General features: G+C 37.3%; 2 protein-coding genes across 4 annotated transcripts in view; one reads left to right on the top strand and one right to left on the bottom strand.

Moving 5' to 3' along the window:
* The window catches only part of TMBIM4 (transmembrane BAX inhibitor motif containing 4), a 28760-nt gene extending 6701 nt beyond the window's left edge, over nucleotides 1-22059 (bottom strand). Inside the window, exons 1-5 of the mRNA XM_024576204.4 lie at nucleotides 21865-22059; nucleotides 9356-9464; nucleotides 7804-7909; nucleotides 4644-4677; nucleotides 2383-2500 (exon numbers count right to left, since the gene is read on the bottom strand). Of these exons, the coding sequence (XP_024431972.1) occupies nucleotides 2383-2500; nucleotides 4644-4677; nucleotides 7804-7909; nucleotides 9356-9464; nucleotides 21865-21961 (464 nt within the window). The 5' untranslated portion in view covers nucleotides 21962-22059. The remainder of the gene's footprint in view (nucleotides 1-2382; nucleotides 2501-4643; nucleotides 4678-7803; nucleotides 7910-9355; nucleotides 9465-21864) is intronic.
* The window catches only part of IRAK3 (interleukin 1 receptor associated kinase 3), a 99639-nt gene that overhangs the window by 9411 nt on the left and 63076 nt on the right, over nucleotides 1-27152 (top strand). The window contains exon 1 of one of the 3 annotated variants that reach the window (XM_071221007.1): nucleotides 22054-22139. The exons of the other annotated variants lie outside the window; for them this stretch is intronic. The gene's annotated coding sequence lies outside the window, so the exon portion shown is untranslated. Of the gene's footprint in view, nucleotides 1-22053; nucleotides 22140-27152 lie in introns of those variants that run through there. 3 annotated transcript variants of the gene reach the window in all.

Raw genomic sequence — 27152 nt, 5'->3', positions numbered from 1 at the left:
GGGTATGTTGAGATTCCAGTCCTCAGCTCTCTTGGTGGAATGGCCACAAAACTTGTCTGGATACATCTGGCACACCTAAGTTAGAATGAAGTGTCTTACCACCTCATAGCATAGATCCTTCAAGATTGAAAGGGAATCAGGACTTGCTTTTTTATACTTAAACCCTAGGGAAACTCCACAGCTTCTGCACAAAGAAGTACGGGAAAGTGAGATTAAGAACTGCAGATCATCTGAGATTTTACCTTAGAAGCTGATGAGTTAGCCTGGCACAATTGTGTCGATGCTAATAGTAGAACACATGAGACTCCTGGGTCTGAGATGAAGGACAGTGTATTATGACAGTAACAGTAGGACTATCACTGTAGAATGGTGTTGTGAAAGTAAAGAAATGAGAGAGCTAGAAGGATAGAAGGTTGAAGAAAGAAAGTGGGGCACTGGCATTTAAGATTTCACCAATGGAACAATCCCTAGTGATGGCAAGGTCCACAAAGTGGCCATGGCAGGGAAATGAAAGTTGCTGCAGTAGAAGAGGTCCAGAGATATTGAGAGGCAAAGCTGATGGATAGGCCTAACATGTAGTTTAATGCTAAGGTCTTTAAAAAAAGAGGGAGGCTTGACCAAAAAAGGGATCAATGACAGTAATGAGGAAGGGTAGGAAGTGTATCACCAGAAAGCATAAGCCTTAAGTAATGAATTTCTGTTATGCTGAAGGAATAATGAAAAGTGGCACCAAGAAATGCTAGCAGTTTTCAACACTAATCCCCACCACCACCCGAAGCTACATAGGGTGTGGGAGAATGAACAGCTAGAGAATAGTTCTCAGGGAGGAATTAAGTTTCATCTGAGATAAGAAAAAAGAAAGAATATATTATGAAGAGACTGAAATACAGGGGAGATTATTTCTTGGGTTGGCCAAAAAATTCTATCCAACTTACACTCTATCTTACGGAAAAATTTTTTTTCCGTAAGATGGCTCTAGTAACGCCTAGTTGTCTTTAACTTCACTACAACAATTTTGTTAGATTGTGCTGTGACAGCTGTCATATCAGCATGCATTTTTAAAAAAACACCAAAACCGGTGAATTTTTGTGTAGCTATTTTAATATTGAAGATGGGAGAAAATATGCAACATTTTCAGCATATTATGCTGTATTATTTCAAGAAAGGTAAAAAGGCAACTGAAATGCAAAAAGGATTTGTGCAGTGTATGGAAAAGGTGCTATGACTGATCGAATGTGTCAAAAGTGGTTTGTGAAGTTTCATGCTGGATATTTCTTGCTGGACGAAGTTCCACGGTGGTTGGTAGACCAGTTGAAGTTGATAACAGTCAAATCGAGACATTAATTGAGAACAATCAATATTATACCTTGCGGAAGATAACTGACATACTCAAAATATCCAATCAATGAAGTTATTGGTGAAAATGAAAAATGTGTCTTCTAATTTACAAAAAAAAATTATGGACTTTTTGGCCAACCCAGTACCAGGAAGGAGTTCTAGTTGGTTAGGTCAGTTAGAGACTGGGATGGGAAGAAGCAAAGAGCAAATCTTTCGTAGTACAGAGCCGCAGATATGTATGAAGCACCTCCCCCCCAGTAAGGAGTTAAAAAATGCTGCCTGCCCCTAATTCAAACTCCATTTTAATAAAACTATATGCATCTTGCACACTTATCAGTGTTGCCTAACCAACTATATTTCATCCCAGCAGAGATTTCTGGTAATTTGGATAACCAGGGAAAAAAGGGGGAAGGAAAGAAAGTTTTGCAAGACTACACTTTTGTAAATTTTTAGTGTTGTAACAGGAAAAAGAACAGAAAATGGTTGCCTGATTATTTGCCAACAGGAAGCCAGGGTGAGCTTAAAGAGTATTCATTCTTAACAAGTGAGGGCAACAAAGTACCATTATCGTAATATAAAAAAGATCATTCCATGAATCGATTAGTTTCAAGAAAGATACAGGTTAATCGAATGGATCAAAAGATTTTAAGTGTCATGCAGACACTTCCAAACTCTTGCTTTTTTACCACAAAGATGTGGATGGTTTTGGTAACATTTATGTTAAGACAAAGACCTAAATAATATAGGTAAATTCCATACCATTCATAAAAGAACACAAGCCTAGACTCTCGGGAAACCTGATTTTTTTTTTTTTTTTGGCATTTACTTCCCTTTCAAGATAGAGGGGAAGGAAATGATTCAAAGCCACTTTTCATGTCCTTGGATGTTCTGGGAGAGTAGGGCCAGGTCCTGGAACTCAGAAGAGATGACCTTTCATTATGCTCCACTTTAAAAGACAGTATTCAAAGCTAACAGTATAGCACTTCTCTCAAAACTACCTATAATATTAAAGGTATCTATCATAGCCATGAGTATGTAACTTACCCTGCTCCAAATTTGCTGAAATCTTTCTTAGATTGTAGAGTATACATAGTCAAACCAAGAAATACTGCAGTCGTCAGTACAAAAGCTTGCAGAATAATATACACATCATAGAAAGTAACTGTAAAATTTAAAAATACTAATTAAACATTCATATAAATATAATGTAAAACAGCTTTTCCTGGGACTTACATGCTTTTAACTGTGCTACTTGGCAATAAAAACAATTATGAAAAGACTCCTTATTCAGCCTTGAATTTTGATTGGTACAGTAAAACCACACCCATAAGACAATAAATAGGCTCCAAATACAAAATAAGGAAGTCACATTATTATGAAATTAAAGAAATGACCAGAGATTACACAGCTAGCCAGTTAGGAGTTTTAGGGATATGGTGGAATGATTCTCACTCAATCCCTGTTCTAGCTGCAGTTTATCTGTGGTGATTATCCATTATGGCTTAGATATCAATAGGGATGATTCTGGGTACTGTAGCTGGCTGGGAATTCCTGGATAGCATACAGCAGTTCTAGCAATCACCTGGTTAACCACACCAAGTTCATCAGCCCAAATCAAAGAAATTGGGCAAGAAAAATACTGGGGCTATTTGGCATTGTCTGCCATTCACCAACCCTGCAGAGAACCGAAACCAACCACTATTGGCTTTATATCCAAATCTGCAGTATCTCAGAGTACATTGTACACCAAATTTCCTTCCATAACTTTAGAATGATCTTCTGGATTTACTATGACTAATGCAATGCAACTGCTTAACATTTTAAGAGAATGATAAATTATAACCTCTTTAAAGGAAGTTAACTGCTTTGAACCCAAAATCATTTAAGTTATTTTTAATTTGTCAGGGATTAATTATCCAAGTTCTTTCTATTCTAAGTGCTGCATTATTAGAATTCTTTTTATGCCATTACAGGATTAGGAAGGTGAATGCAGAAAGATAAAACATGAAATCACTTTGCTTCTTGTCAGTAATTTCAGTATATGATTATGTGGAAAGATATTTTAATAATCAGGAAAATGATGTTCTCAAATTATCCCACCTATGTATTTCTACCCCAGTTCTAATAACCGTGAAATAAATCTCTTTTCTACATCCCTTACAAATGGTGGGAGTCAAGGAGGGCAGAGCTAGACTTGATAATAACAATAATACATAATAGGTAACAATGCTAACAATAAATAAATATTAATAATACTTCCTGTGGTGTGAAATTTCAATCCTATTTATTTTAGTAGTTATTATTTTCTTATATTCTGATTCACTTATAAAAAGAGGTGGAATACATAGATTCAATAAACTGGCAAAGAAAGATTTAAAAAGTACTGATAAAATAGATAGCTATATTAACCATAAGGGTTAACAATTTACTGACAGTAATAGTTAATGCTGACCCTTTTGATTCTCCAGATTAAACATTTTGAGACAATCAGAATGTTTTAAATTGTTAACAAATCATGAAATATTTGAGGCATTACATAGGGTACATCAAGTAATTATAAAACACTTCCTTTCAAACACATATTTAACACCAAATACAAAACAGAAATTACTAGCTTTTTTGTGTTTTGATAAAATATAAGGATATAATATAAAGCACAGTTTGATGCAGGCATTTAAGAGGCTGAGCTGTGATGAAAGTACATGACTCAAAACATGTTATCAGCTCCTCTAAGATCTCTTTAAATTAGGGAAAAGATGAGCTATGGTTGTCTTATTTTTATAAATGGATAAACACAACTGAATATTGTTTTCCATTCCTATTGTTTTTCTAATTCTTTTCCACTTCTTCTATGCTCAGCTGAACAATGGAAAGTTTAAATGTTTAATTTTTACTTATATTTTAGAAATTCTTTATCCTATGCCATCTTTTTGAAATATAATAATCCATGATGTTAAGATTTAGCCCCAAATATCTTTTTACCCAGCATATTTATCTACATTAAAAAGTAAGTGTAGCCCTGGCTGGTGTGGCTCAGTGGATTGAGTGTCGGCCTGCAAACCAAAGGGTCACCGGTTCCATTCCCAGTCAGGGCACATGCCTGGGTTGCAGGCCAGGTCCCCAGCAGGGGGTGCGTGAGAGGTAACCACGCACTGATGTACTTCTCCCTCTCTTTCTCCCTACCTTCCCCTCTCTCTAAAAATAAATAAATAGAATCTTTAAGAAATAAATTAAAAATAAAATAAAGTTTCCAAATTAAAAAAAAAAAAGAAAGCGTAACATACAGAAGCACAATTATGGCTTACCAACAAAGGCCACAGTCAGAGCTTCCAACAGTGTCTAAGAGAAAAAAAATTGAAATTACATAAATTCATGCAAAATGAACTATGTCATGTACATGGTTCCCATTTCTAGTTCAGTGTGATTCCATATGCATGATCTCATTTTAGCTGCAGAGCAGCCTTTTGAGGTATATGGGACAGATAAGCCCACCATAATGAAAATGAGACCTCAATATATTGAGTGAGAATATTTAGATTCTAATTGTGATCCCATCACTCCTTAAACTCTAACTATATTTTTCATATTTATAAGAAGATTATGGAAATAACACAGAAAACTTTATTTTCTCTGTGTAATATAAATAAAAATGAAATTGCAAATCATGTGGACATTTATAAAAACTATCTCACTCAAACTCAGCAATATTAAATATTTATATTGAATCACTAGTTCTTAGTTTAATATTAAATGTATAGATAGCACTCTGATGTGGCAGATTCTTAAAACTAGCTCAAAATATTCTGTCTTTCTTCCTTAGTAAAAAAATTTTTACCTGGACACACAGTTGCTAAGATTAAACAGTATATTTTTCAGTATCCTTTACAGCTAAATCTGACCACAGGACTATGTTCTAGCCAACAGCATGTGAGTAGAGATGTGTACAACTTCTGAAAACAAAGAAGTTTTCCCCTTCCTTTTCTCATTTTAACACATAACTGGATGGAATAGATACAGTGGTGCACATCTTATAACATACCACGCTAGGAATAGCTGAACCATAGCGGGTACCTGGGCCCCTGACAACTCCACTAAACATTCATATTTTTTACACAAAAGAGAAATAAGCCATCTTGTTCAAGCCATGTCAGAAGTAGCTGAACTCTGATCCTAAACAAAAGATTTAGGAATATTGAGCTTTAACCTCTAGCTTCTTTTTCCCCTTAATTATATATCTGTATCTTGTTTTATATGCTTACTCTAGTTAATTTTTTTAAATCAACCATCTGATAGACCTTATCATAAAAGCAAAGCCAGAAGTAACAGCAGTGGCTGTATGATACATAGAAGCATTCCCTATAAACCTTTGCTACCTGAAATCAAGAAATCATTAGAACCACAGCAAAAATGGTATTAGAAATTGTAATGTGGAGGCAATAATGCCACTGACACATTTTGTTATGTTTGTTGTTGATAGTGTCAGAGACGTAGTAGCAAAAGATGACAGAAATATTTTTTCTGGGCAACATTCTAGATATTTGTGACATGATTTAAGGTGAGAAATCCTACCATGCTCAAGTATCAGAAGGGAAAAGAACAATATAAACAGGAGAAAAGGTAAAACTAGGACAATATACCATCACAAAATAACGCCCTTTTTTAAATGTGCATACACACACATTCATATACACATACATACATACACACCTCCTAAGGCAAAGTGAGACCCATCTCCTTCCTATTTTGGTAGAGCAGGACAAAATAACCTAGTATCAGAGGTCTCTGAGTAATCAGAAATGCATTTTACATACTTCCTTATTTGTTAAACCATTTTTACCTAGTTGTAGCTAAATGATCAATAGTTGTAGCAGTAAGTAACTATATCTTGCCCATAAGCATTTGGCTGATGCTTTTCTAGTGGGTCCTCTCCCTGCTGGGCAAATGCTGGTCCATACCGTTGGCTCACAGAGAAATCAACTAAGAGTCTTTCTGAAAGCAGACTGCCTATATGTAGAATTGAAGAGGAACTCTACATGATGCCGTTTCTTTTTCTACTTCCTCTTTCTATCTTTGCTGATTGGGACAGGAGTTGGCATCTAACCCAGGGGCTGTCAACTCATATTGGCTCTGACCTGTGCCATTAATTAGCTGTACCAATCAGATTCTTTCTCACTTAGAAATCTAAACTCAGAGAATAAAGCAATGGTAGCAGGAGCTAAGCTAAAACACTCATGAATCATGCGAGCGCCCACAATAAGCCATGTTAAAACCAAAGACAGCAGAGGGGAAAACTCTGTGTGAGGACAGCTGCACAATAGAGAAGAAATGTAATGGAAGAAGGAAGAGAAGACCACAAACTCTTGCTGTTGAATATACTACAACAGCATCATTTCTAGAACCTTCCTGCTAGTTCCTTTTTTCCTTGAGGCCTTATGGGTGGGTTGGTAGGTTCCCAAGATATTCCTTATATCCTTAAAATCAACTCCCTGCTACTAGTGATAACTTGAGTTAGAGTGTTGATACCTGGCGAACAGAAGAGCCTAAGATTTAAATGAATAACCTTTCTTATAACAGAAATTTCCAAAGTCATGAGCTTTTATTTCATCATATTAACAAAAACTTACCAGAATTCCTAAACTTTCTTTAGTTTAACGCAGTTTAATCTGATGAACAGCATTTTCAATCTTACTTGACTATAAATATTCTTAACATTAGTTTGGAATGTTTTGATATAAATTTTTAAGTCAGAACCCAAGTCACACTGGATATGAGAATGGGAAAAATAATTTTCAAAATATATAACTTGAGCCTTACCAACTTATTCTGGTCATATTCTAAGGCTGAGTTTTTGTAAGTAGTAGTTTGGATTTTAATTTTCACAAGTATCTCAACAAACATGACTTAAACTTGAGTTCCCCCAACAATGATTTTGAAAAAAGTTAGTAAAGCACATCAATTGAACAAAATGGTCCTTTAAAAGAACAGTGTAATAAGATAAAAGTAATATTGAGGAGGCAGGCATAAAGATTTCAATTTAAGGCCTATGAAATGAAGGCCACAGTATAAATTTTTTCCCAAGAAAAGCACAGAATATTAGGGGTAGAAAGTATCACAAGGATAATCTACTTTAATATTTTCATTTTACATATGAGAAAACTTAGGTACATGCCCTGTCATATATCACATAACCAGATAGTGGCAAACATTCTAGATATTTGGCGGTCATGATTCCAATTCATTATTTTTTCCACTACATCGTAACACAGAAAAAACTTTTGAAACTGACAAAGTTTAAAAATTTTTACAGACTAAGAGATTACAGAAAATTTCCTAAAATATTCAAATTTTTAAAAATCTCATTAATTTTGTTCTGCTACTATTATACGTATATACATTCAATTAAGTAAATAAATTTAAAACTCAGTAATAAATGTTAAAGGGACAGATAATTGTCAAAGTACTCACAAATCCAAAAAGCAGGTATAGGTTAAGGGGATGTTTATGTCTGTTTAAAGTCAATGCAAAAATCAAACCCAAAGATCCAATGGCAAACACCAAAATTAAGGCAGGACTGAAAGACAAAATGAAAAGTAGTTTCAAGTTTAAAAAGTAGCATAAATAGTATTATCAAATTTAATAACATATGTCTATTTTATGTGTTTGTGAAAGTATTAAAAAAAATTGGGAAGGATCCACACAAAATCGTAAAAAAATTATTTTTCCATCTGGGAAATTTGAGGAATATGAGATGGGGAGGAGCAGCCAGACAAAGAAGAGAGCCCACAATGCAGAGGGAAAATTTTTCCTTTTTACTTCATGAATTTCTATCATATTTGAATAATTTTTGCAACTAGCACACTGCATTTTAACTAAAAGACAAAGAAAAGCTATTAAATAATAAACATATTTTATACCTAACTACTTTTTTTAGGGTATTTGCTATGTAGCTATAATTTAAATTAAAGGATTTTTCCCCAAATCGCAAACTAACAATTCAAGACTCTCATGTAGGGAAAGGGAGGATAGAAATTGTGTACTCCTAAGAAAATATTCATTCCTTATTTGTAATAAAGAATCTATTTTAGCCTTGAAAATAATTACTTTGGAGGTCAGATCTTAATCAACTTTGGGATAAATCATATGGAGCTCCTTTGAAAACTTTTCAGTGAGATTATCCTAGTCCTGAGCCAACACTAAGATAAATTAAGTACACATTATTAAATACTTTTATTTTTCAAGCATTTTATTAGACTTTGTGGACAAGGCTTATGTCTAATAAAAGCACAAAAAAATGAAGTCTTGAAAACTGCATACTGTAAAAATTCTGAATACTATTCCAGGAGATAAGGGTTTAACCCTACAAAACAGTAAGCTAAAAAGTTCAGAAGTAAACACCAGGTTGTAGAATAGCCTGGTACTGGCATAAGAACAAACACATAGACCAATGGAACAGAATAGAGTGCCCCAAAATAAACCCAAGTCTGTATGGTCAATTAATATTTGACAAAGGGGGCAGAAGCATAAAATGGAGTAAAAATAGCCTCTTCAACAAATGGTGTTGGGAGAGCTGGACAGCTACATGCAAAAAAATGAAACTTGATCACCAACTTACACCATACACAAAAATAAATTCAAGGTGGATAAAAGACTTAAATATAAGTCATGATACCATAAAAGTCCTAGAGGAGAACATAAGCAGGAAAATCTCACATATTCTATGCAGCAATATTTTCACTGATGTGTCCTCTAGAGCAAGGGACATAAAGGAAAGAATAAACAAATGGGATCTCATCAAAATAAAAAGCTTCTGAACAGCTAAAGAAAACAGCATTAAAATGAAAAGAGAACCAACCATTTGGGAAAACATATTTGCCAAAACAAAACTAATCTTATTTACAAGAGTCAATAATGAACCTTTTTTACATTCAAACATAAAAAGTTAATAGAAAAAAAAAGAACTTTGTTTATGCCCTTTTGATCATATGCAGTGGCTGAAAGTGATTTAGAATCATCTTACCTTTCATGTACAAATGTCCGTATTGACTCAAAGTATAAAAATAATGCAGATGTCATGGTAGTTAAGAGAACTTGCAGAGAAAGGATGGTGTAGACTTTTCTTAGAAAGGCTAAAAAAAAATTTACACATGATTATTTTCTTAAGCATTTAGCATAAAACAGCAAGATCAAATTTCTTCTCATAAATATTAAATTTTTATATGTATTCTTTCTTAAATCTTAATCCAAATAATGTAATCTGTAACTAAAACTTAAAGAAAATGCTTCCAAAGGAATAAAATTTTAATGGTAACTATCCTCTAAGAAGCATGAACTTGAAAAAAATTAATGTGCCAGAACATAAATGTTTTCATCGAAATAAAAAGATAGTACTAAATGCATTATTTGTAAACAGCACCATACAACAAAACAAAAGATTAAAAACACAGTATTTTTAAAAGATTCTATCTTGAAAGTGAAATGAAGGACTAGAAAGCATAGAGTTACATATAAATTTAAAAAGTAATTTTAATTTCCAAGCAGTACAAATGTTTCCCTAAAAGGAAACTTCTCCTTAAAAGGCAAACAATATATAAACTTACTTTCACATATGTATTTTTATTTCTCACTTATGGTACCTCTGCCTCTAATTTCTATACAATAAGAAATTCTTACTTTCACAATATTTTATCAATATCCATAAATGACTCCAAGGCCTAATGATTTAAAAATACTTACTAAAGTCTTCCGCTACACAGATAATATAATAATACACAGAACACCCAACTCACCACCAGCTTCAGAAACAAAACATTAACAGTTCCCAATGTAAGTATACTATATAAGATATATAGTATATAAGTATATAAGTATAGTATATAGTATATAAGTATACCTCCTCAATGTAAGTATACTGTATAAAATAATAACATATTTCTTCCCCTCATTCTCTTAGCTAACTGATAATCATCTTCCTAGATTCAGCCTGACATATTCCCCCAGTCTAAATTAAATGTTCTTCCTCTTGTTCCCAAAGGACCCTAAACATACTTCTAATCATCTTACTTTAAAATTGATAAATCTTACTTGTCTTTTACTCTCATTAGACTATTAAGACTATAATCTCCCTAATAATATGGAGAATGTCTTATTCATATTCATACCACTAGCACTCAGACAAATAAATTTATATGTAATTAATGAAAGGAGAATATTGACAGTTGGGGGAAAGAAAAGGAAGAATACATGCCAGGGTGTTAATAAGTTTTCTTTGGACAGTATGACTAAGGATGGTTTTCATGTTCAGTTCTTTGCTAAGCTGTGTTTTTTACGTATCACTAATAAATGTGTATTACTTTTGTAATTAAAAAACATTTTACAGAAACCTGTGCTTAGCCAAAATAATCCTTATGCAGATATTCCAGATCACAGCTTTATCTATACTCTTTAAAAATGGGATCTTGCCTTAGCTGCTGTGGCTCAGTTGGTTGGAGCATCGTCCTATAAACCAAAAGGTCAAAGGTTTGATTCCTGGTCAGGGCACATGCATAGGTTGTGAGTTCACTCCCCAGGAGGGGTATATAGGGGAGGCAATCTATAGATGTTTCTCTCACTTTGATGTTCCCCGCGCTCGCTCACGCGCTCTCTCTCTCTCTCTCTCCCCCCCACACTTTCTGGAATCAATAGGTATATCCTCAAGTGAGGATTAAAAAAAAGGGGGTGGGGGAAGACCTTAAATCAAATGCCAGGAAAAAGCAACATTTGATACCCATTTTGAATAACTAATATAAAAAGTGGCAAAGGATATGCACACACTGATCACAGGGGAAAATAAAAGACTCAGTATGAGAAGACAAGCCCAACAGCAATATCTTCTATTTTTATTTTGAGTCCTGATTTCTCTCCTTCTAACATCTCAAACTTAACACAGCCAAAACAATAACTTCATTTCTACTTAATTCTGTCTTCCCAGTCTTCTCTTCAGTAACCAGCACCAACACCCATGAAGATGAAAATGTAGGAGTCATCTGATTCCCCTTCCTCTTCCCAATCCATTAACAACTACTACTGTTTCCAACTGCAATGTAGAACACTCCATCTCTTGGTTTCTACTGTTACCTCTCTAGTCAAAGTCTGTATGATCTTGGTCCTGGACTAGTAGAGTAGCCTAATTGGTCTCCATGCTTTCACTCTAGTCCCACCTAATTTGTGCTCCACACAGTTGTAAGAGTGATCGTTTTTGTAAAATAAACCATATCCTGTGATTCCCTGCTTTAGTACTTTTAATGATTTCCCTTACACTTAGAACAAAATTTAGAAGATTTGATGGGCCCTATAAGGCCATGTGTGGTATATAGAACCTAGCCAACCTCACCTCACACCACTCTTCCTTTTCCTCCTATGCTTTACCCACATCAGCCACCTTTCTATTCCCCAAACATGCTAAAGTCTTCCTTCTTCTGGGTCTTTGCCCTTGCTCTTTCTTCTACCTGGAATGCCCTTATCTTCTTTACATGGAATGGTAGTTTAAAATATGTCCACAATTTTTGACATTTCCTTTAAGTGACTCACTTCTAACAAAAAGAATAAGGCAGAAGTAGCAGTTTATGTTTTATCTAATGGAATGAATGTTAATAAGAAGCGTAGGATACCCTCAAAGTTTACTGAATAGTTTTATTGGCAAAAAACACACCAAATTATGCCTGTCCTAACTTTGGATGCTGGGTGTATGGGTACAAATATTGTCTCCTTAATGCCAAACTCTTCAAGAGGAACTTGGCTTGCATGTGGAAGATAAATAATTTGTGGCCAGAGGAAAAACTGTGGTGGTTTAAAGTATGCCTAAAAATTGTTTGACACTACCTTCAGAAGATGAAGCCTAAATCCCCTCCCATTGAGTGTTGACTGAACTTAATGACCTGCTTCTAATGAATAAAATAATGGAGATGTGACAATGTGCATAATTACCATGACAAGGTCATAAAAAGCTCTACAGCTTCCTCATTACTCTTAAGGATCACCTGCTTTGGGGGAAGCCAGCCACCATGTTGAGGACACTCAAGCAGCCCATGGAGTGGGTCAGGTGGCAAGGAAATGAGCTCTTCTGTCAACAGCCATATTAGATTTCCTGGTAGCTGATCCTCCAGCTCAGACAAGCCTTTAGCTGACTGCAGCCCCAGCCCACATCTTGACCGGAATCTCATTGGAGACCCTGAGCCAGACAGACTATCTAGCCGAATCTGTCACAGATTCCTGATTCTCAGAAGCTGTGTGAGATAATAACTATTTGTTGTTTTAAAGTACTACATTTTGAGGTGATAGTCTATAAAGAAATAGATAACTAATACACCTGGCTAGCTCCTTCTCACACAACTGTCACCTCCTTTCCCTGAACATTCTATAAAAGAGCTGCCACTATAAACCCTGGGGGTCTATTCCATCCCTATTTATTTTCTTCAGAGAACTTATCATAGCTAGTGTTCTATTTAATTGCTTACCTATCCCCAATCAGATAATATTCCTGAAGACTGAAATATTATCTGATCACTGCTATATCCCTAATATCAGTACAAAGTCCAATAAAGTTGTATAAATGAAGGAAAATGTTCACCTTCACTGACATGGCTAAATAAATGCAAATTAAAACAAGGTAGCATTTTTCCTGCCGCAAGAGTTAGCAAACTATGGCCCACTGGCCAAATCCAGCCCACCACTTGATTTTGTAAGTAGTTTTATTGGCCACCACCACATTCACTCATTTACATTTCCCCCTACAGCTGCTTTTGCACTATAATGGCAGAGCTGAGTCATTGCAACAGACACCTTATGGCCCCATAAAGCTGAAAATACTTACTATTTAGGCCTTTGTAGAAAGTGTTCATCAATTCCTGATCTACCAGATTGCCAAATATTAAAAAGTTTAGATGTAGTCAGTTTAGTTACCATCCTAATTATCAGAGTTCCTAAGTTAATAAAATGCCCTGGCAGAATTTAAATATTCATGAATGAACAAATGTTTATTGAGTTTCTGGTATTCAGTTCAGAATTGTTAAAGTGATATGAGACATACAGAAGTAAATCAAGTATAAGACAAATTTTTTTGTTTAAAAATAGTCTACATATGCAGACAGATAGAAAAAGCATTCATCTAGGGCATGGGTGTCAAACTCATTTTCATGGGGGGGGGGCACATCAGCCTCACAGTTGCCTTCAAAGGGCCGAATGTAATTTTAGGACTGTGTAAATGTAACCACTCCTTAACTAAGGGCAAGGAGCTCTATATTTGACCCTTTGAAGGCAACTTCAAGGCTGATGTGGCCCCTGGTGAAAATGAGTTTGACACCCCTAATCTAGGGGTTATGAAATCTGGTTTCTAGTCCCCCAGCCTCACTGCAAAGAATCATGTTATTTTAGACAAGTGTTCTGAAGCTTAGTTTTCTGTAAAGCCCGGGTGTACATTATTTCAGAGATTGTAATTCTAGGACAAATGGCAATACTATTACTAGAACATTTTTGAGCATTCATATATCTAAACCCAGCCCTCCAATGGGATTCCATTTCCTTCTTGAAGCTTTCCTAGATTATTCCAGTTCACAAGCTTTATTTATTTATTTATTTATTTAGCTTAAAAGTTATTTATTAGGTCATAGCCTTTAGGTTAGTTGGGTGGTTCATCTCTGGGCTGGCTCTACTGGGGCTGGATAGTCAAGGATGGCCTTCACTGCCTGGCACTTCAGCTCAATGGCTGAAATAGCTCCCCATATAGTCTTTCTTTTTCAGAGAGTTGGCTTAAGATTACTCACAGTGGGCAGAAAGTTTCCCATAATAGGAGAGGGTGAACTCCAAAGTGCAAGTACCTCTCAAGAAGTTCCTTATGTCACATTTATTACCAAATTGACCAAAGCAAGTTACATGGCCAAACCCATATTCCAGGGATGGGGAAATAGATTTCACTTCCCAATGGAAGAACAAGGTTGCACTGTGAAATGGAATATATATAAGAATAAAAGGGATTATGGCCCTCATTTTGTAAATAATCTACACGTACAATCAAAGTTAAGCTAGCTTTGAGTGTTCAACTAACACTGTAAGTAACTTCTCTCCATGTCTCAGTGCTCTTAGTTCCTTCCCTAAACTCCGTCTGGATTTGGCACTTTAGAATTTAATTAAGATGCTATCACAGATTAGTTTTGCTACTGGCCTATCTAATACCTTTAGGACAGCAATTGTGACTTCCAAACCTTTCATCTCCTCACTGCCTTTACATGTAGTAAAAAGGGGGCTGCTTATTTAAAATGTAATTTATTTATTAAATGTATAATGATAGTACCTTGACTCAACAAGGTCACTCTAATGATTGCCTTCTATTCACACACAGATTCCACCTCTGCAGAAATTTCATTTCCTGCAATGGCTTCCATTTTTTTATTCCCGTCCTTCCCGGAAGGAACTCATTTTCTTCCTTTATCACTTCTGGAATTAGGAGAAACTCTCATTCTGCCACTGGCATCCATGAGATAGCCAGGAGTTCTTATCTACTCCCAGTACTTCCATACCAATTATTAATTACTCTAATCTGTCACACTGTCAATGTCAACTTTATGGTTGGTTAGAACCTGAGAATGTCTTATTGGTTTAAAAAACAGAAACTAAAAAACTGAGTTTTAACACCAATCCTCCTAAAACTCTTCCAAAAAATTGAAGAAGAGGGAACATTTCTGAATTCATTCTATGAGACAGCATTACCCCAATACAAAAGCCAAAGACAGTACAGGAAAACTATAGACCAATGTTCTTGAATGAATACTGATGAAAAATTCTCATCAAAGTACTAGCAAGCAAAATTCACAGCAGATTGAAAGGATTACACACCATGGCCCAGTGGGATTTAATCCTGGAATGCAAGGATGGTTCAACATACAGAAACTAATCAACATAATATACCAAATTAACATAATGGTGGGGGAAAACATATGATCATCTGAGTCAATGCAAAAACATTCAATAAACTGAGAATAGAAGGAAACTACCTCAGCATAATAAAGAACATACTCAACAGTAAAGAATTGATAGCTTTTTCTCTAAGATCAGAAACAAGACATGGATGCCTGCATTTGCCACTTCTGTTCAACACAGTACTGTAAGTCCTTGCAAGAGCAATTGGGCAAGAAAAAGAAATGAAAGGATCTAAATTGGAAAGAAGTAAATTATCTCTGTTCACAGAAAACATAATCTAATATGTACTGAATAGAAGACCCTAAAGATTCCACAGACTGTTAGAATACAGAAATTCAGCAAAGTTGCAAGACACAAAATCAACATGTAAAATTAATTGCATTTTTATACACTAACAATGAGCAACCCAAAAAGGAAAAGGAAATTAAGGAAAAAATTCCATTTACAATAGCATGAAAAAGAATGAAATACTTTGGAAAAAATCTAACAAGAAGGCAAAAAGACTTGCACACTGAAAATGACAAAACTGCTGAGTAAAATTAAAGAAGTCACAAATGACATCCCATGTTCATAGATTGAAAGACTTAATATTAAGATGTCCATACTACTCAAAGCAATCTACAGATCTAATACAATCCCTATCAAAATCCCAATGGCATTTTTTGTGCAGAAATGGAAAAATGCATCCAAAAATTCATATGGAATCTCAAGGAGCCCAAATAGCCAAAACAATACCGAAGAAGAACAACAAGGGTCACATATGTCCTGATTTTAAAACTTACTACGAAGCTACATTAGTCAAAATAGTGTGGTACAGACATAAATACAGACATTTAGAACAGTGTAATAGAATAGAGGCACAGAAATAAACCCTTGATATATGGTCAAATGGTTTTTATCAAAGATGCCATAACCATTCCATGGGGAAAAGACTGACTCTTCAACAAATGGTGCTGGGGACACTGGATATCAACATGTAAAAGAATGAAGCTGGACTCTTACCTTGCACTATATACAAATTAACTCAAAATGAACCAGAAACCTAAACATAAGACCTAAAACTATAAAACTTCTATAAGAAAGCATAGAGGAAAAGCTTCATGACCTTGTATTTGGCAATGATTTCTTGAATATGAGACCAAAAGCACAGGCAACAAAAGTAAAAATAGCCACAACAACACAAATAACCCAATTAAAAAATTGGTAAAGTCAAGAGGATGAGAAGACAAGCCACAGACTAGAAGAAAATATTTGTGGACACATCTGATAAAAGACTAATCCAAAATATACAAGGAATTCTTAAAACTCAACAATAAGAAAACAAAAAAATCAATTAAAAAGTGGGGAAGTGACCTTAATAAGGTATCTCACCAAAAAAGATACACAGATAGAAAATAACATATGAAAAGATGCTCAACATTTTATGTCATAGGGATTTTCAAATTAAAACAATGAGATACTACCACACACTTATTAGAATGGCCAACATTTAAAACACTGACATCACCAAATGCTGGTGGGAATGTGGAGCAACAGCAACTCTCATTCTTTGCTGGTGGAATGCAAAATGGTGCAACTACTTTGGAAGACAGTTTGGCAGTTTCTTACAAAACTAAATATACTCTTAGTATATAATCCAGCAATTGTGCTCTCCGGTACTTACCCAAACGAGTTAAAAACTATGCCCACACAAAAACACAGACATCCAAACAAACCTGCACATGACTGTCTATGTAGCAACTTTATCCACAACTGCCAAATCTTGGCAGCAACCAAGATGTCCTTCAGTAAGTGAATGGATAAATAAACTGTGGTACATATAGACAATGGAATATTATTCAGCAGTAAAAAAGAAATGAGCTATCAAGCCTTGAAACATATGGAGGAATCTTAAATGCCTATTACTTACTAAGTGAAAGAAGCCAATCTGAAAAGGTTACACATACTGCATGATTCCAACTACATGGCATTCTGAAAAAGGCAAAACTACGGAGACAGTAAAAAGATCAGTTGGTTGCCAAGGGTTGGTGGGAAGGAGGGACTAATAGGGAGAGCACAGAGGATTTTTAAGATAGTGGAATTATTTGTATGATACTGTAATGGTGGGAATATGTTATCATATATTTGTCAAAACCCAACGAATGTTCAATACTGAGAATGAACCTTAATGTAAACTCAGGACCTCAGATGATAATGATGTGTCAGTGTAGGTTCATACATTGTAACAAATGTTCTACTCTGGTGCAGGCCATTGATAGTGAGGGAGTCTTTGAGTGTGTAGAGGTAGGGGTGTTACAGAGACCCCCTGTGGGTTCTATTACTCTGGGTTCTTTTTGCCCACTACCAGTGTGACCGACTCCCAATGCCAGAGTCTTATGAAAAAGAACTATTTATTCAAAAGTTATACAGATTTAGAGTAATGGCGGAATGTCGTCATTAAATCCCAAAGTCCCTTTAAAACATCCACAAACACACACACACACAGAGTCCTGCCTCCCCTTGCCAAACCAGGCCAGTCAGGGGTACCATAAATATCTCAGGAAAAGAAATAAAAGTCCAGAGCTCCGCTAGGCTCTGGTTCTTAATCCAAAACTGCATCCTCATGGTGGGCCCGGGAATCCTGCATTCTTCCGAACCACATGGCCAAGACCTGGCACTGCTGCTACATCAGCAAGAGGCTTCACCTTCCCCAGCTGCATGGTCAAGAGTGAGTGAGAAAGAGAGAGCCTCTCATGGTTCTTCTTTCCTTCCCGCATGATCCAGAGCTCAAGCATGGCTGCGAGGGAGAGTGTGAGACTAAAAGATAGAGTTCCTTCTCAGCTCCCAAACCGCAAAGTTAAGCCCCAGCATGCTGCCACTCCTGGGTTTAAATCCCCAGCTTCTTAACTTCAATTTCTCTGGTTATATTTTGTTTCCTTTTTAACAATAAAAATTTTTTAAAAATAAATAAATAAATCCCCAGCTTCAGTCTCCCTCCATAACCCCTTTTCTAACTCCTCCCACACTGGGTAACATTTGCCAGCACTCTGGTTTCTTCAGTGTTTTTTCTCCTTTCTCCACCAAGCAGGGCTAGGATTTGCAGGCGCAGGAAGCCCCTGCGGCTACAGGCCTGCATCTTGGGTTACAGTCACGCCCACCTCCCCTGCTCCAAGCAAGCCTTGCTTTTCATATTACAAAAACACTGGCCAGCCCTAGCTGGTGTGGCTCAGTGGATTGAGCACTGGTCTGCGAACCCAAGGATCACTGGTTCGGTTCCCAGTCAGGGCACATGCCTGGGGTGTGAAAGAGGCAGCCGCACATTGATATTTCTCTCCATCTCTTTCTCCCTCCCTTCCCCTCTGTCTAAAAATAAATAAAATCTTAAAAAAAAACAACACTGGCCAAGTTCTCCAAATATGCAAAGCAGCTCTCAAAGGCCCTGCTCCACTTCCCGCATACCCCAAGTGACCAAGTGACAGCTGTGGGGATTTTGGGATTTGGGGGGGATCTCTAGCTCAACACCCCATTACAGGAGTTCTCCAAATATGCAAAGCATGCTCTCAAAGGCCCTGCTCCACTTCCCGCATACCCCAAGTGACAGCTGTGGGGATTTTGGGATTTTGGGGGATCTCTAGCTCAACACCTCATTACAGGGGTATATAGGAACTCTCTGTACTTTCCACACTTAATTTTGCTGTGAACCTAAAACCACTTTAAAAAATAAAGTCTATAAAAAACAAAATAGGCAAAGTAATTGAATAACATTTCTGAAGACATACAAATGGTCCATACACATATATGACAAGATGTTCAACATCACTAATTATTAGGGAAATGAGAATCAAAACCATAATGAGATATTTCATACCCATTTGAATGGCTACTTGAAAAAAAAACCCAAAAACTGTTGGTGAGGATGTGGAGAAATTGGACTCTTAGACAATGCTGGTGAAAATATAAAATGGTGCAGCCTCTATAAAATAGTATGGTTGTTTCTTGAAAAATTAAAAATAGAATTACCGTATTATAAAAAAAATAGAAAATATATCTTGGTGTCTGTCTCAGGTTCCTGACACAGAGCTCCTGAAACCCTTATAATTTCCTAAGTGATAAAAGCACTAGGTGCACCTTTTGTTCTAATATTTAGTTTTTGACCCCTATTCCTAAAATGGCTGGTCCCTTGTAATGTCCTGGGTGATAGGAGTGTCTTTGTTCTACTTAGTGGCTCTTGGGATGGCTTCTGGATGGCTCCTGGACAAAGGCCAGTCACCAGAAACAACAAGCCATGATTAGAAGTTGGAATTTTCAGCCCAATCCCCATTTTTTTTTCTGAGAAGGAGGGATGAAAATGCACTTAAAGGTCAATCATGCCTCCATGAAGAAGCCTACATAAAATCCCAATAGTTTAGGGTTAAGAGAGTATCTTGGTTGGTGAACACATCCAGCACACTGGCAGGGTGACACATCCCAACTCCATGGGGACAGAAGCTCCTGCTCTTGGGACCATCCCAAGAGACCTTGACCTATGTATTCTTCATCTGGCTGTTCATCTCTATCCTTTGGTAAACTGGTAAATAAAAGGGTTTTCCTGAGTTGTGAGCCACTCTAACAAATTATCAAATCTGAGGATGGGGTCATGGGAATCTCCAATATGTAGCCAAGTCAGACAAAAGCAGTGGGTAACCTGGGGACCTACTACTTGTGACTGGCATCTGAAGTGGAGTGGGAGCAGCCTCATGGAACTGAGCCCTTAACCTGTGGGATTTGATACTGTCTCCTGGTAAGTAGTGTCAAAATTGAGTTACATTGTAGGACACCTAGATGGTGTCACAAAGAACTGCTTGGTATGGACAGGAAAAAAAACAAAAACACAAACCCCCACACATTTAGTGACCAGAAACGTCAGAAGTGTTCTGTGTGAGAAGTAAAGGAGATACAGGAGGAAGAACTGGGATTTTCTGATGGAAAAATAGAGTTTTTTACCAAAACATATTTGATGTAGCAATTCCTTTTTTGGGTATATATCCAAAGGAATTGAAAGCAGGGTCCCAAAAAGATATTTTTATACCTATGTTTATAGCAGTATTACTCATAATGAGGTGGAAGAAACCTAAATGTCCACCAACAGATGAATTTGTTTTATATATAAAATGGAATATTATTTAGCCTTAAAAAGGAAGGAAATTCTACAACAGGAATGCACTGTGAAAACATGCCAATTTAAACAAGACGGTCACAAAAAAACAAATACTATATGATTCCACTTACATGAGGTGTCTAGAATGGTCAAATTCAGAGAAACAAAAGGTAGGAAGGTAGTTCAAGGGCTGGGAAGAGGGGGTAAATGGGCCATTCTTTGATGAGTGTACAGTTTTGCAAGATGAAAAAGTTCTGGAGGTTGGTTGCATAACAATGTGAATACACTTAACACTATTGAAACTTAGTACCCTCAAAAATGGTTAAGATAGTTAATTTTTAATGTTATGTATATTTTACCACAATTTGAAAAATGTTTAATTAAAAAAAAACTGAGCTCACTTGCCAAAATAATTCCAAAATTCAATTTCAAAAATATAGATACTAGAAATCAAGATTCTTCGTGCATCAGAGCTTCATAATTAGTTTTCCAGAACAAATTCCAACTGCTCCGACAGGATGAAAATCTGGGGCAGCTCCCGAAATCAACTGGCTGAACTACAGCGGGCAATGAATTCCACTTACGTGAAACTGAGCATTTTAAATTCAGAATAATTTCTGCCCATTGGATACTGCATATTAACTTAAAACTAGTATGGTATTTTGACTGACTTAGAAAGCGCCCATTTCCAACAACTGCCCCAGCAACACTCAAACCTATGTTGAGTTCTAGGCCCTGCAGAGAGAAAATAGTGAACAAGTATAGATAAGGTCCCTCACAGATCTTACAATCCAGCAAAGGAGACAAACAGAAAATTAAAATGCGTTCACACGCCCTAACGCAGAAACATCCCAGCGGATAACTCGGTGCTGGTGTACTTGAAAATGATCAAACAATAAACTTATTTTCACCGAAAAAATAACCATAGTTTCTTTTGATTTAAAGATGGAAAGGTAAGGCTACTGAGGCTTTTATCTGCCCCTTTCTACACCGAAGACGAAGACGACAGGACTCAAGTAGTATGGACTCCAGTTTCGATTCCTGGGCGCTCAGCTAGCAGGCCTCTCAAAAGCGGGGAGCCCCGCCCCCCGGCGGCGAGGGCGCTTTTTCTCGGAGCCCGTAGAGGGGAGGAGGCGGAGTCGGAGGGGGCGGAGCAGGCGGAGGAGGCGAAGGGGAGGAGGCGGAGCCGGCGGAGGAGGGAAGGGCAGGCGGAGGGGCGGAAGAGGGAAGGAGGGGCGGAGTCGAAGGAGGAGGAGGCGGAGCCGGCGGAGGAGAGGGGAGCAGGGGGAGGGGGCGGAGGAGGAAAAGGCTTCCCCTCTGAAGCCCAGGAGACCTGCGCTCTCCCTCGGAGACTGGCCCGGGAGTGCACTGTCCCTTCCGTAACCCGCCTCTTGAGACTGCGCAGCAGGACCGACCAGGGGAGGTCGAGTCTGGAGGGACTGAAGGAGGGGGCGACGTACCCATTCGGATGTGCACGCTGGCAGAGGCCACGCAGCTTCCATAGTTGAAGTCGTCCTCTATCGAGGAGCAGGGATAGCGGGGGTCAGAGCTGGCCATGTTGGCAGCACAAGCCCCAGCTACCTCTCCGAACGAGGAAGGCGACACAGACGTCAACGGCCCTGGGCCACTTCCGGATGAAGCAACGCAGCTCGAACGAGCCGAACGGCTTCCGCGGAGAGAAGTCTTAGCCAATCCACGCTCTCGCGTCAGAAAAGAGTTAGAAACAGTGGCTCAGGTTAGGGTTGGAGCGAAGACGCGTCACATTCTCTGCGTCTCTGAAGTGAAACCTTGCTCAGATCGCCCTCAACGAGCTTTTTTAATCCTCTGGCTGGAGAGTTGCTAAAAGCGTTAGAAGCGAAGTCCTACCAATACCTCCTTTCAAATACTTGCTGTACTCCTTCAATAATCGCACTGGGGATACATTTTTTAAAAAAATTTTCAGATTAAACATTTACATGGTTTTCAAATTTTATTTTTTATTTACAGTGCACATTCATTATCATTTTATATGTTTCAGGTGCACAGTATAGTGGTTAGGCAATCATCTTCTTTATAAATGGTCCCCCTCATATTTCCAGTACCCACTTGGCACCATACATAGTTATTATAGTATTATTGACTATATTCCCTATGTTGTATTTTACATCCATGTGACTATTTTCTAACTACCAGTCTGTACTTCATAATCCCTTCACCTTTTTCACCCAGTCCCCCAACTCTCCTCCCTTCTGGAATCTGTCTGTTCTCTGTACCTGAGTCTATTTTTATTTTGTTTGTTACTTTGTTCAATAGAGTCCACACATAAGTGAAATCATGTTATATTTGTCTTTCTCTGGCTTATTTCATCTACCTTAATACTCTAGGTCCATCCATGCTGTTGTAACTAAGATTTCATTCTTTTTTTATGGCCAACTAACATTCCATTGTATATGTCGCACCACTTTATACCCACTCATCCATTGATGGGCACTTGGGCTGCTTCCATATCTTGTCCATTGTAAATAATGCTGCAATGAACATAAGAATGCATACAGTCTTTATAATTAGTGTTTTGGGTTTCTTTGGGTCATAAGGCAGTTCCATTTTTTATTTTTTTGAGGACCATCGACACCATTTTCCATACTGGCCGCACAAATTTGCATTCTTTTTTTTAAATTTTTTTTTGTTATTCAATTACAGTTGTGTGCCTTTTCTCCCCATCCCTCCACCCCACCCCAGCTGAGCCCACTTCCCTCCCCCACCTCCACCCTCCCCCTTGATTTGGTCCATGTGTCCTTTATAGTACCTGTAATCCCCTCTCCTCACTGTCCCCTCCCCACTCCCCCCTGCCCATTGTTAGATTGTTCTTAACTTCAATGTCTCTGGTTATATTTTGTTTCCTTTTTTCTTTTATTTATTATGTTCCAGTTAAAGGTGAGATCATATGGTATTTGTCCCTCACCGTCTGGCTTATTTCACTTAACATAATGCTCTCCAGTTCCATCCATGCTGTTGCAAAGGGTATCAGCTCCTTCTTTCTCTCTGCTGCGTAGAATTCCATTGTGTAAATATGCCATAGTTTTTGGATCCACTCATTTGCTGATGGGCACTTAGGTTGCTTCCAGTACTTGGCTATTGTAAATTGTGCTGCTATGAACATTGGGGTGCACAGGTTCTCTTGGATTGGTGTTTCAGGATTCTTAGGGTATAATCCCAATAGCGGAATTGCTGGGTCAAAGGGCAGTTCCATTTTTAGTTTTCTGAGGAAATTCCATACTGTTTTCCACAGTGGCCTCACCAGTCTGCATTCCCACCAACAGTGCACTAGGGTTCCCTTTTCTCCGCATCCTCTCCAACATTTGTTTATATGGATTTGTTTATGTTGGCCACTCTGACTGGTGTGAGATGGTACCTCATTGTGGTTTTAATTTGCATCTCTCTGATGGCTAGTGATGCTGAGCCTCTTTTCATATGTGTCTGGGCCCTCTGTATGTCTTCCTTGGAGAAGTGTCTGTTCAAGTCCTTTGCCCATTTTTTAATTGGGTTGTTTGTCTTCCTGGAGTGGAGTCGTGTGAGTTCTTTATATATTTTGGAGATCAGGCCCTTGTCTGAGGTATCATTAGCAAATATGTTTTCCCATACTGTTGGTTCTCTTTGTAATTTGGTGCTGTTTTCTTTAGCCATGCAGAAGCTTTTTATTTTTATGAGATCCCATTTGTTTATTCTTTCCTTTATGTCCCTTGCTTTAGGGGACATGTCTGTGAGGATGTTGCTGCATGGAATGTCCGAGATTTTCCTGCCAATGTTTTCCTCAAGGACTTTTATGGTGTTACGACTTATATTTAAGTCTTTTATCCATCTTGAGTTTATTTTTGTGTATGGCGTAAGTTGTTGATCGAGTTTCATTTTTTGCACGTAGCTGTCCAGATCTTCCAACACCATCTGTTGAAGAGGCTGTTTTTGCTCCATTTTATGCTCCTGCCTCCTTTGTCAAATATTAATTGACCGTAAAGACTTGAGTTTATTTCTGGGCTCTCTGTTCTGTTCCATTGGTCTATGTGGCTGTTTTTATGCCAGTACCAGGCTGTTTTGATTACAGTGGCCTTGTAATACAGTTTGATATCAGGTATTCTGATCCCTCCTGCTTTGTTCTTCTTTCTCAAAATTGCTGCAGCTATTCAGAGTCGTTTATGCTTCCACATAAATTTCTGAAATGTTTGTTCTATATCTGTGAAATATGTCATGGGTACTCTAATAGGGATTGCATTGAATCTATAGATTGCTTTGTGTAGTATGGCCATTTTGATGATGTTAATTCTTCCAATCCATGAGCATGGTACATGCTTCCATTTGTTTGTATCTTCCTTAATTTCTTTCTTCAGTGTTGTGTAGTACAAATTTGCATTCTTAAGAACACAGCATAAGGGTTCCTTTTTCTCAACATCCTCACCAACACCTGTTTATTGATTTAAAGATGATAGCCACTTTGATAGTTGTGAGATGATATCTCATTGTGATTTTAATTTGCATTTCTCTGATGATTAGTGACAATGAGCATTTTTCATATGTCTATTGGCAATCTGTGCATCCTCTTTGGAGAAGTGTCATTCATGGGGATGCATTTTTAATTATATTATTTTAACAATAATATTAATCCCTAAATTTAATGAACACTCCTATAAATCAGGTCTTTTGAATGAGATAATGCTTAATCCTGGAAGACAAGTAAGTAGATTCTCAAGGGACAAACATCTGCAAAAGAGGAAAAGGGGCAAAGCCCAGTGGGAGTAGGGTACAGATGGCAAAGAATAGGTTGGATAAACAAAGGCCAGATTGCTGTATGTTGTACCAAATGCAGAACACATTGGAGAGTGTCCAGACCAAAATCAGGAAAGAGGTATATTGTATTAATTTAAAAGAAATGATGGTGACAAATTCAATGAATCAGTGAATATTTGTGATATTGTTGTCATTCCAGTACAAAGATGAGATGTAGATATACCCAGAATAATGTCATCCCAAGATCCTTGTGAGATTTTTTGATGAATTTACATTTTTTAAAAGATTTTATTTATTTTATTTTTATAGAGAGGGGAAGGGAAGGAGAAACAAAGGGAGAGAAACATCATTGTGTGGTTGCCTCTCATGCACTGCCTACTGGGGACCTGGCCCACAATCCAGGCATGTGCCCTGACTGGGAATTGAACCAGTGACCCTTTGGTTCGAAGGCTGGTACTCAATGCACTGAACCACACCAGTCAGGGGTGATGAGTTTACATTTTCCCAGTCTCTACTTTAACCATCATATCAAAAGACTTAGTAAGTGGAATTCAGAATAGCTGTGGAACCATCCATTCTGGAACTAAATTCTTAAACTGTATGTTATTGGAAGCTTTTGTCAAAGGAAATAACCTCACTTCCATAAAGGTAAGCCAAAAATACCTTATATTTTGTGACTTTACAGTTTATAAGCATATTACTCATTTTAATATAAAATCATAACAATAGGATTTATTGTATAAAACAAATTGTAGTTGAACTGGCAACTGATCTTTTTACTGACTAAAAACTGCATTGCATTAGCAAAGTTTGATCCCATACCTCTTACCAATTACAAAAAATAAATTCCAAATGGATGGTGGATCTAACTGTGAAAGACAAAACAATAAAACTTTGAGAAGATGATATAGAACTTCATATGATGATTGGCATAAAGAAGGCTATGACTCCCCCACTACACCCCAACCCTCACAAAGCCCCCAGGGAAATAACAACAACAACAAAGAGTACTGAGAGTTATGGAACCAAGAAAGAAATTATTAATTTGGGGGATATTATATATGGCTTCAAAAACTATTTTAGTCTGCTGGGGCTGCCATAACAAATTACTACAAACTGGAGGGCCTAAAACAACGGGAATTTCTTCTCTCACAGTTCTGGAGGCCTAAAATCAAGGTGTCGGCAGGGCTAGCTGCTTCTAGAGGCTAGGATAATCTATTGCATGCCTCTTCTGTACCTTCTAGAGGTTGCCAGCAATTCTTGAATTTCCTTGACTTGTGGCTGCAACACTCCAGTTTGTGCCTTTATCATCACTAGGCCTTCTTCCTTTTGTGTCTCTTGTGTCCAAATTTTCCCTCTTCTTATATGGACACTAGTCATAGGATTAGGGCCCACTGTAATCCATTGTGACTTCATCTTAACTTTTGCAGATTGCATTTGCAAACCCTTAATATCCAATTATCCACAGAAATTAGGACTTAAACATGTATTTGGGAGGTATAGAAGTCTCCTCATAGCACCAGTGGTGACTTTTCACTTTTGTCTTAAATGATAAGTATAGGTTCACTAGACAGAAGATATTCAAAAAAATCCAAACATAAAATAACTAGAACAGATAAATTGAAAAAGACCCAGACACATATTCTAAACAGTACAGAAGGGTAAGTTTTGGTGACTAGCACAATGTCTACCACAGTAGGTGCTCAGTCAATTTTTCTGGATATATCAACCAGTCAAAATTATTAAGAGTTCCCTTGGTCTATGTGGCCAGAAACAAGGAAATTGATTTTATAGGCAATGATCAGTTTGGGGAATGGTGATTTGAGATGAAAACAAGAAATGGAAATAAAATTATTCAGTAAATCCTGAGCTAGGAGTTAAGAAGAGAATGTTTAGGTCAGGTTAAGGCTAAGAACACACATAAGAAAGTGGCCCATGTAGAGATAATAGATGCAGAGTGACATCATTTGAGATCTCTAAGATCTGGAAT

This window comes from Desmodus rotundus, chromosome 3 (assembly GCF_022682495.2).
Source record: "Desmodus rotundus isolate HL8 chromosome 3, HLdesRot8A.1, whole genome shotgun sequence".
In the NCBI taxonomy this organism is placed as follows: domain Eukaryota; kingdom Metazoa; phylum Chordata; class Mammalia; order Chiroptera; family Phyllostomidae; genus Desmodus; species Desmodus rotundus.
The sequence above is the reverse complement of the archived record's forward strand: the minus strand, read 5'-3'. Positions and strand labels throughout refer to the sequence as shown.